Source organism: Belonocnema kinseyi, chromosome 9 (genome assembly GCF_010883055.1).
Source record: "Belonocnema kinseyi isolate 2016_QV_RU_SX_M_011 chromosome 9, B_treatae_v1, whole genome shotgun sequence".
In the NCBI taxonomy this organism is placed as follows: domain Eukaryota; kingdom Metazoa; phylum Arthropoda; class Insecta; order Hymenoptera; family Cynipidae; genus Belonocnema; species Belonocnema kinseyi.
This window is the reverse complement of record NC_046665.1, coordinates 104,868,745-104,880,580: the sequence shown is the minus strand read 5'-3', so window position 1 is coordinate 104,880,580 and position 11,836 is coordinate 104,868,745. Positions and strand designations below refer to the sequence as shown.

At 24.9% G+C, this 11,836-nt stretch overlaps 1 protein-coding gene across 1 annotated transcript in view; it reads left to right on the top strand.

The window, feature by feature from the left end:
* The window catches only part of LOC117179688 (T-box transcription factor TBX20-like), a 94,244-nt gene that overhangs the window by 13,660 nt on the left and 68,748 nt on the right, over positions 1 to 11,836 (top strand). Inside the window, exon 2 of the mRNA XM_033371713.1 lies at positions 8,567 to 8,945. Within this exon, the coding sequence (XP_033227604.1) occupies positions 8,567 to 8,945 (379 nt within the window). The remainder of the gene's footprint in view (positions 1 to 8,566; positions 8,946 to 11,836) is intronic.

The window sequence follows — 11,836 nt, the reverse complement described above, 5'->3', positions numbered from 1 at the left end:
AATCAGATTTAAGCTAGAAAGATTAATTTGTAAATTAAAATTTGTTCTGAAATGTTTGCAAATATTCTTTTCAAAATTTGTTTTTAAAAATCATTAAAGAATTTTCCAGGAATCTAATAAAAATTTTGTTATCATCTTGAAACTCGAAATGTTTCGACAATTTTTCTAAACTTCTGCAAGATTAAAAAAATTGCTTTAAAATCTTTCAGGTTATTTTTTGAAATTTTTGAAAATTTAAAAAAAAATATTTTTAAATTAATTTTCTAAATAAAAATCATGTTTAAAAATTTTAGGAACTTTTTAAAAATACTTATTATTTTGAAACCTTCAGAAATGGTATTAAACTTCAAACGTCTTAGTTCGAAATTTAAAAAAATCTACATTTTTTCTTAAGTTTTTTAATCTTTTTTAAGCTTTAAATTATTTTTTAATATTTTCAAAACTTCCTGGCATATCCTTACACTTTCTCGAATTCGGCCCAAATTAATAATGATTTATTTTTTTTCAATAATCAAAATTCTTTAAAAATCTTTTTAAATATTCTTTAATAGGAAAAAAAGTTCAAGTAATTCTAAGAAAATTTTGTTCTTTTCTTCAAACCTTTAAATTTTGAATTTTTTAAAAGTTTTATATTATTTTATTTTTTATTGTTATTAATGCAACAGTAATGACTATGTCGCTGAACTTTAATATCTTGAAAAATAAATTTATGAGGTTTTTCTTTTATTAAAATGCATTCCCTGTCTGAATTAATTTACATAAAATTATTATAAAAATAAATAACATCTCGGATTTAAAATTACGTTTAATAGATGTTGATATCTAAGTAAAATCTTAATGTAACCAGTATTTATAACATCATTTTAAGTATAGTTTCCCAATGTTTCAATTTTTGTAAAATTTTGTATGTTTTTCTCAAGATTTCTAATTTTCTACAATAATTTACGTGAAATTAAAATTGTTTTTATGCCATGAAACAAAGTAAATAAAAATATTGATAAGTTGAAACTTCTACTTCCATTGTTAATTTTTTTTTTTTACTTTTCTACGAGAAAATTTCAACTTTAATTTAAATTTCAACTTCATTATTTTAAGGATGTGTTGTGCGAAGATTTATTGCCGGAAAATGTATGAGCTTCTGTTCACCGTTTTAAATGTATGGAAAAAACTAAATACACATGAAAATGATATACTGCAAAAGAAAAAATTAGTCCAAGGTAAATACAAAGCCTTGGATCAGGTGCGGAAAAAATGTTGATCTTGTTAGATCAGTATCGGTTGTTAATAAAAGAAAACCTCACGTGGTGATAATTTTAATCAGAAAATTGATCACACGTCTGCTCAAAATGGAAATTGTAATGCTGACTTGTTTTTTCTTATCACGAAAAACGCACGTGATGACGTTACATTATGACACCTCGTTTGCATGCAACACTGACAAGAAGTACCTGCTCTTGCATTATGCAACTCATTTTGCGATAATGTCAAATACTTAATATGTCTAGTCTTTTACATTGTATTTTATGAGATAAAAAAAGTCGTTTTACAATTGAAGAAAAATTCACGATAATACTTGACTTATTCACACTACGAGCACACATGGAAACTGTAAGTGTGAATAAGAATTTGCTTCAATGCTTTAAAAATTTTAATTAGTGATTCGAAGAAAATCCTATAATTTTCAATGAATTTTAATTATTTTTAGAAAAGGAAAAAAGAGAGAAAGATCAAGGTTGGTTGTACTGTTTAAAATAGTATTAAATTTGAAATACCAATGTATATTAAAATTAATATCTCAATATAAAATCGTCATTAAGAAGAGTGTATATTAAATTTAATTTACATTTCCGAGAATCACTCAAATAATTTCATTTAACACAAAATAGAAATATCAAAATCTATCAACAAATTCTAGATTATTGCTTTAATTGTGAATATTGGACAAGATTTAAAGAAATAAAGACACCTTGAGTTCCCAAGCACGCTGCTATTCTGACCTATATATTAAATTTTATATAAAATGTACATTAAATTTCAACTTCTGTTAATGCAACTGACTTCCTATACGTGTGTATTAAATTTAATATAGATATTTCTAAAAATGAGCCTAATTTTTATATAATTCAGTTACATACATTGATTTTTTTTGTGAATGTTTTTTAAAAACTGATTTTTTGGAAACGTACATGGAAAATGTGAAAGTAAATATCAATTTTTTGAAATGCTTGAAGAAATTAAAATTAGTGATTTAATTTTACAAGTAACACATTTAAATAGAATTCACACTCCCCCCCCCCCTTTTTTTTTAAAGAATTCCTCTTTTTCCCCCTGTTTTAACGAAATTCCCTTTTTTATTGCTCTACCCTTATAATTATAAAATTTAATTAATAGGGCCCACTAATAAGAAAATCTACCAATTTTGTTAAAAATTCGTTTTTTGTTGTTGTTGACCATTCATTTTCTTAGCTAAAAATGTAATTGATCCATTTTGGCTGTTATTAATAGTTTTTACTGTTTAAAAATTTAACTAATTTGTTGAAAGTTGCACTACTTTTTTGTAAATTTTTTTTTCTGCTTAAAAATTAATTTTTTATAAAAATCAGGTTCGAAATTAGACTTTCTGTTTGAAATTCAACTTTTACTTGAAAATTGTCCTTTTGATGAAAATGGACTATTTTGTTAAAAATTAATATTCTCGAGTTTAAAATTTCACAATTTATTTTAAAACTTTAAACTATTTGGTAGAAAATTCTAAATTTTATATAATTTTTTTATATTGAAAACTACTTTTTTATAATAAAAAAGTTTGTTTTTAAAATTTATGTAATTTTTGAAAAATACATCTTCTTGATTAAAATTCAAACATTTGGTTCAAAGCTGATTTATTTTTTAGAGAATTTTTCTTTCTAGTAGAAAATTAATTTTATTAGTTCAATTTTTTCTTTATTAGCTGAAAAATCATTATTAACTAAAACTTTAAATCTAGTAAAAAATTAGTTTTGTTTTTGTTTTTTTAAATTAATTTTTGGTAATGAGAATTTAAGTATTGCATTTTTGTTTAAAAAATTGATTCCTTATACATATATAAAAAATTAAACTATTTGGTTGAAATATAATTTAATTTGTTTCCAATTCGTCTTTTTGATTTAAAAGCCCTGTACTTAACTAAAAATTGCATTAATCCATTTTGGCTGATATTCATAGTTTTTAGTTGAAAATTCAAAAAATAAATTTTTCATAAATGAGTTCACATTTTTTTGTTAAAAATTCAATTATTTGGTTGAAAGTTGAATTACACTGTTGATAATTAATTTTATTGTTTTTTTTTGTTGAAAATTCAAGTACTTTGTTGAAAATTCATTTGTTTTTTGCCTAAAAATTAATTTTGTATACAAATTTGAATAATAAGTCGACTGTTAATTTGAGTTTTAACATTTTTGTTAAAAATGAACTGTTTTGTCTAAAATTAATATTTTCGAGTTAAAAATTCAACTTTTTGAGAAAACTCGTTTTGTTGAATTTTTTACAGAAAATTCGACTGTTTTGTTTAAGATTCGTTTTGTAATAAAAAAATTAATTCGTTTGCAATAAAAAAATTTGTTTAAAAATTTCTGTAACTTATTGCAAATTTATCTCTTTTTTATAAAAAATGTAATCATTTTTTATTGAAACTGCAACTATTTTAAATAAAATTTATTTATTTTTGTTACAAAATCGTCTTTTTGATAGAAATTCAATCTTCTTGGTCGAAAATTTAAATTTTTGGCTCCAACGTTTATTTCTTTTGTAAAAACTTTGTTTTTTTTTTGTAGAAAATTCAACTTCTTACTTCAAATTCATTTTTTTACACAAATTTCAACTATTTTGTTGAAACTTTAATTGTTTTATAGAAAGATCGTTTTTTTGGCATGAAAATTCCAAATTTCAGAAAACTTTCTTTTGTTCTTGACTTAAAAATCTTCTTTGTTTAAAAATTCAACTATTCGGTAGGCACTGAATGAAATTTGTTGAAATTTTGTTAGCCTTTTTGTAAAAAATCAATTATTTGTTTTAAAAAATATTTTTTTTTATGTTGGCAATTCGTCTTTTTGATAGAAAATTATTCTTTGTGTTTAAAAACTCATCTTTCTGGATTGAGAATTCAACATTTTGGATGAACTTTTGTTATAAAAAATTCGTATTTTTTCCTTGAAAATTATTTTTTTGCAATAAAAAATTAGCTATTGCATTTTTGAAACAAAATTTCATAATTTTTTGTTTGGAAATTCAACTATTTCGTTAAAAATTGTTATAATTTATTGAAAATTATTCTCTTTAATTAAAAATTTTAATATTCGATTAAAAAGGGATGTATTATGTAGAAAATTTTCCTTTTTGTTAGAAAATCCGTCTTCTTCGTTAAATGTTAAGCACTTATAGAAAATTCGCTTTTTCGATTTGAAAGTTTATTTTTTCTAAGAAACATTTAACTTTTGCATATTTGATCAAAAATTGGTCTTTTTCAGTTTAAAAATGTATGAAAAGTTCACCTATTGGGTAAAGAATGTATTTATTTTGTTGTAAATTCGATTTTTTGGCAAAAAAATTAATCTTCTTGGTTAAAATTTTAACTATTAAAGAAATAACTTGAAATGAAAACTTTACACATTGTTTTGCAGAAAGAAGTTATTTTCTCTATGGCTAAAAAATCTTTTTTGGTTAAAAACACACCTCTTATTAAAAATGTGTTTTTTATTTGAGACTTCTTTTCTTTCGATAGAAATTTATTCTTTTTTGCTGAAAAATGCCACTGTTTCATTAAAAATGAAAAAAAAAGAGTTGATTATAACGACATTTTAGATGCTCGTTGATATTAATTAATGGGAGAAAACCAGTTTTGTGGCTGGAGAAGTCACGGAGGTGTGTAGCAGAAGTTTAATGCGACAGAATTATCTAAGGATTATGCCAGAAGCGTGTAATGTTCGAAGTTAATGTACCTTGTAAATGAGTCATAGAGAGTTTGCAGATTTCTCTTGTTGCTTCCTCAAACCAACTCGATTGGTTTGTATTCACATTGGATTGGTTAATTAATTAAATTAATTGCGTCACGAATCGATCAAATTACTCCTGATCGATACAAGCGTTTCACTTTTCAAAATTAAATTATCGATTTTCTCATTCCCGTGGACGAAGAAAATATATTTTACTCGACTCATAATTCAATACTGGAGAATAAATATTCTATCTTGTATACTCAGCAATTTTTGTAAATTGAGTTTCAGTTTTGAGCAGAAAGAATGTTTTGAAATTGAAAACTAAAAAAATGTACCATTTTAATTGAGAAGGTTAAGAATTAAATAATATCTCATTAAGCCTTTATTACATTGAAAACTTTTCAATTAATAGTGTTTGAAACATAACAATTTCTAATTCCGGAAATCCACATTCAAGTTTTTTTTTGTAATTTTAAGCCTTAAAAATTGGAATGTAAACAGTGAGGGGCGCCCAAACAGTTTCCAATTGGAATGCGCAATATTGCGCAATATACTTGACTGCGTACTTACGCACTCCGGCCCTTCCGAGGCGAGAGTTTCAAAAGTTTCTCACCCAGTCCCCTGAGAAACTACGTGGGTCAGAATTGTAGGAATTACAAAATCAGGGGTTGCAAAATCGTGGAAAAATCGTTTCTAGTTGAACTGTCATAACTATTGGTTAAATATTTTGCTATTTTTTTTTTAATTTAATTATTATTGTATAAAAAGAGAAAAAATAAGAAACTATTTTTGGTTTAGATTTCCACTTTTTTCTTGAAGTTTTTTGTCCGGAAAGTCACTTTTTTGTTGTTGAAATAAATAGATAAAAAGATAAAAACATTGTTCAGATGTTTCATATTAGTTAAACAAATAGTGGGGAATACTCGGTCTCGTAGATAACACGAATGATAATTGGGATTATCTTTTTCCTAGATGAGGGAGCAGATGTAATTGGAATTAATTAAAATTTATTAGCATTGTATTTATCCTTCTTTTACTGCTAAGAACGTGTGTCATTAATTATTTTTTAATTATGTCTGTTTAAAATAAGTCTTTATATCCCATTCCGAGTTTAAAAAAATTTTAATTTCTGTTAAAAAAGGTCTTTCTTGATGGGATCATTATAATTAAATTAATTAATATATTCTAATCCCTCAAATTTTGGGTTGAATTAAAAAACATTGGAAAAATGATTTTAAAAATTGCTAAGAAAATCTTTGCAGTAATATTTAACAAATTTATTATATAATATTGGGAAGTTAAATAATGATAGGACCATTGCCTCTTTTAATTATGAAATAAGGGAGTGTTTGAACCAATTTTTTTTGTCTTATGAAATCTCGCGGAATCTTTGAAAATTTTCCACATTCTTTAGAATCCTGTGAATTATTTGAAAAACGTTGTAAACCACTATTTTTTTCAAGATTCATACAAATTCCTTAAAATCCCTTAAATTTTATGTTTAATACCGTGTGTCTGATTTAAATCCCTTTAAAGCGATTGAGCTCCTTGAAAATCATTTGAGATTCTGGAAAAACTGTCGAAATTGATTAAATTTGCTGAAAATCTTTGAATTTTCTTGAAATATTTCGAAATAATAATGAAATCCTTGAATTAACTAAATATTAATTAAATCTTTTAAAAGCCATTAAAATTACTTGAAATCTCTTTAAATTATTTATAATATTAGGAAATACTTTAAAATTAAATTTAATATCTTTAAATCTCTTGAAATTTGTTGAAATATTTTTAAACCTTTTGAAATCGCGTGATTTCTTTTGAAAACGTTCGAAATCTCTCAAAATACTTAAAAATTTTTTAAATATTTTGAAATCCCTTGAAATCCGTCATTAAATATTGAAATCCTTTGCAATATAATTAAAATTTTTTTAATCTCTAAAGATTCGATAAAATCCCTTGAATTTCTTTGAAATCTAGAAAAATCTCGCGACTTCTTTTGAAATATTTCGAAATTTTTTAAGTCCCTTGAAATATTTTTAAATCCCGAAAAATCCTTTACATAAAATGTGGAAATCCTTTAAAATTTAATTCGATCTGTTTAAATCTCTTAAAATTCGCTAAAATTCCTGGAAATCTTGAAAACCTCGCGACTTCTTTTGAAATACTTCGAAATGTGTTAAAATCTCTTAACATATTTTTAAATCCTTGAAATATATGAAAATCCTTTATAGAATTCTGAAATCCATTGAGATTTCATTAAATCTTTTGAAATATCTGAAAATTCGACAAATTTCCTTGAAATTCTTAATATAAAATTTGGAAATCCTCTGAAATTTAATCAAATATTTTTAAATCTCTTAAGATGCGCTAAAATCTCTTGAAATACTTTGAAATCTTAAAAAACCTCGCGAATTCTTCTGAAATATTTTTAAATCAATTAAAATCTCTTAAAATATTTTAAAATCCCTGAAATCCCTTAAAATATTTTATAACATTCAGAAAATCTTTGTTGACAAACCTTAGAACCTTTTAAAATTCGTTAAATTTCTTTGAAATCATATTATGTAAATCTTTGAAAATTTGTATAATTCTCGTGAAACCTTTTGAAATTTATTGAAATCCGTCAAACTCTGGTGAAATTTCTTAAAAAATTGAGATATGAATGAAATTGTAGTAGATGATTTCTTCAAATTCCTAAAAAGCTTAGAAATGTGTAGCCTATCCTAAATCCTTAGAAACTTAAGCTGAATCCGGCTTTATTAGAAATACTTGCTTTTGCCTGAACGTTTTGCGAGAGGAGAGGAATATTGCAGAAAACCATCTTCCCGAGTCGAGATTGGCCTCGTAGCTAATTCCGTTGATTGCGTATTCACTAATTAAGACCCAAAATAATGTTCAGAATTCCTAAAAATAAAATCAAGATTCCAACGACCAAATATGGACAACTACCATAAAATGTTCCTATTAAAATTTATAAACAGGTCATCCATTTTATAAAAAAATAAAAGAGGAAAGATTTTTTTTCGGACAAAAATAATAAAGAGGAAAGAAAAATGAGAAGGGAACTTACGAAATTCTCTTCCTTCTCTTTTTTATTGCTTTTGTCTTTTTTATTTTTATTAGTATCAAATCACAATAAGAAAACATTTGTAAGAAATAATCATCAACGTTTCGGCACCTTTACGGCATCCTTAGAAAGTCAAAAAATCGAGCAGGCAGGAACAGCAACGAAACTACGATTGCTCTCTGATACCTGAGAATCAAATCTATCAAGTATAAGTTGAATTGAATTGATTCTCGGTTGTCAGGGAGAGAGCATCGTGGTTTCGTTGCTGTTCCTGCGTGCTCCATTTTTTTGCTTTAATATGGATTCTGTATGAATGCCGAAATGTTGGTGATTATTTTGTTTTTCGATAATAATATAAATTAAAAAGGCGAAAGAAATGGAAAGAGAAGGAAATTAACTTGAATATTTAACGTTAAATAAGATTTTAAATTTGATTTTATTCTCATTTAAATTTCTTACATTTTAAAATCGAAAATCACAAAAAGGTCTACAATAATCTAATCGGCACCATTTTTTTAATTTTCAGAAGACGTGAGAGCGCCAGTGAATATCGTTGCGACAGCAACGGTAGTTACGAATGAGGCCCTTCTTGACGATGATGAGGGTGAAGAGGGAATTGGAGAGGGTGAAAGTGAGGGTACAGAGAAATCTGCAAATGAGGAGGATGAGGAAGTCGATGTTGATGTGGAAGAGTGCAGCAGCATTGAGGAAGGACCAGTTGGATTTGTGGATGATCTCTCAAACCGGAAGTACGAGAGTGGTCACGACGGCGAGAGGAAGCATCGACGGAGAACAACATGCAATTCCGACGAATTAAGGGACATTGAATGCCATCTTGAAACTAAGGAACTTTGGGACAAGTTCAACGACCTTGGAACTGAGATGATCATCACGAAAACCGGCAGGTAAGATACTAAGATCTTCTCAGCCTCACGCAACCAACCACTAAATATAGAAAATAATTTCTTTTTAATTAAAATTTTTCATTTAATGTTATCTGGACTACGTTTAGGCAATAAATAAATAATGATAATTATTTACATACAGAGAAAAGTAAATATATTATTGAAAAAAATGGGATCGTTGGTGTATCCGACTGGAATCGAACTCCCTTCGCTCTTTATACGTACGTCGCAAGGGACTTACACGTATCCCATCCAAAGATTTTTATCTCTGAAATTTTATTTGTTATTACAAATTTAATTTCTTATTTGCAAACCGTTTGCTTCTGAATTATTAATTTTTCTTTATTATAAAATTTTAACAAATTTTGCGAAAGATGGCCTGACAACGGAATAGTGCAATAACAATTCAAGAATTTAGAAAATCAATTATATGATTTCAGACTGTTTCCCCTATTTCTCGTTTCTTTAATTCTTCCTTTTTGCCTTTTTTTCAAAAACTTTCTTTTTTCTCCCTTTTCTCTTTTTTTTTTGTTGAACTATTTTTCTTAAAAGTCATACTTTTTGGTCAAAATTCAACTACGTGATTGAAAGTCGAACTACTTTTTTAAACATTGAACTATTTTATTGAAAAATTGTTTCATTTTTTTTATTGAAAATTAATTATTAATTATAAATAAAATATTCGGTCAGGAATTCATGTAATTTAATCTAACTTTGTCTTCTCTGGAAAAAAATTAATCTTCTGTGTTAAAATGATAACTCTTGAAATTTAAAATTTAATTATTTTTTTCAATGTAGAACGCTTTTGATTAAAAATAATTTTTTTAATTTAAAGATTAATCATTTTAGTTGAAAACTTATCTGATTGTTTAAAAGTGTATTTATTTTCTTGAAAATCAGATTTTTTGGTTAAAAATTTATTTCTTTTACTGAAAATGTACCTATTCCATTTTGTGTTAAGGATTCAACTATTTTGTTGAAAATTCGTGTCTTAAAATTGAATTTAACTATCTTTTATTTTAAATTAAAATCACTTTTGGTTGAAATTTTCAATAAAAAATAATCTTTTTTGTTTAAACAATTAACTACTTAGTTAAAATTGACCTTCTTTGAATTTATTTTTGTTGAAAATTTATCATTTAGTTAAAAATTACGTCATTTGGTTAAAAATGAACTTTTTTGATAAAAATATATATTTTTGGTAAAGGATTCACCAATTTTCGTAAAAAATTAAACTATTTGGTTATTAGTTACTTTTTATATTTAAAAGTCCTATCTTTAAACAAAAATTTCACAATTTCTTTGTAAATTAAATTTTTTCAAAATTCATATTCCGGGTTCAAAATTCGACAATTTTGTAGAAAATCTAACTATTTGCTTAACAATCAACTTTTTTTTAACATTCCTATTTTTCATGGAAAATTTAACTGTTTTTATAGAAAATTTATCTTTTTGGCTTGAAAATACAACCATTTTGTTGAAAAATAATTTATTTTGCAGTAAATTCTTTTTTTCTAGTAAAACAATATTTTCTCGATGGAAAAATAATCTTTTTGTTCCAAGATGGAACTATTCGGTTAAAATTTGTTTTTTAAAGAAATTCTTTGCTTGGTTGAAAATTAAAAAACTTTGTCAACAATTTATTTTTTTAAGATTGGCCTCTTTGTTGGAAAATTTATATTTTTTTATTACAAATTCTTGTTTTTCAAGGTTAAAATCTAGTTTTTGCATCTGAAAATTTAACTGTTCCATTTCTGGTTAAAAGCTTATTTTTTTAATTAAAAAAATTAGCCACTTGGAAGAAAAATTATGTAATTTTTTTATAAAAATTTTTTTTTTAGTATAAAATTAATCTTCTTGATTGGAAATTTGGTTAGAAATTTATGAATTTTTTTAAAGATTCGTGGCTTTTTGTAAAAAAAATCTGCTTGTTTGAAAATACAACTATCTGATTACAAATTTATGTATTTTGTTGAGAATTTTTCTTTTATCGGTAGAAGATTAATCTTCTTGGTTTGAAATTGATCTTTTTCGTTGTAAATATAATTATTTGATTTCAAATTTACATGTTGGGTAGAAAGCTTGTCATTCTAGTTTGAAAATTCCACTTCTGGCTATTTTTAGGTTCAAAATTCAAATATTTTGTGTCGAAAATTTATCTTTTTATCTTAAAAATTCAATAGTTTAGTAGAAAATTCCACTATTTTGTAGATAATTAATTTTTTTATACTAAAAATTAAGTTTTTAAATGAAAATATAACTGGTTCATTTTTGTTTAAAATTTTATCTTTTTAAATCAAAAGATTAGCTAATCGATGAAAATTTATATAATTTCTTTGAAATTCTTCTTTTTTGGTAGAAAATTAATCTTCTTACTTGAAAATTTAACTATTTGGTTAGAAATTTATGTATTTGGTTAAAGATTCGACTCTTTTTGTAAAAAAAATATGTTTGAATATGCAACTAATTGATTAAAAATTTATGTTTTTTTTGTTGAGATTTTGTATTTTTTAAGTCAAAAATTAATCTTTATGGTTTAAGTTTTACTTATTTTGAAAATTCAATAGTTTGATAGAAAATTCAACTATTTAGTAAATAATTAATTTTTTTAAATTAAGAGTTATTTTTTAAAATTACAATTTCACTGTTTCATTTTTTATTAACAGTTGATCTTTTTAGTTAAAAAAATCAACTATTCGGTAGGAAATTTATGTAATTGTTAGAAAATTCTGGTCTTTTAGTAGAAAATCTTTTTTGGTTGAATATTCAACCCCTTTCTTGAAAAATGAATATATTCAAAATATTAGCAACTGAAATGTCTAAAACCCCAGTAGAAACCTGACATCTGCGATTAGCCAACGGCTACGTTACATTCTTGGTTGGGGAGGGGG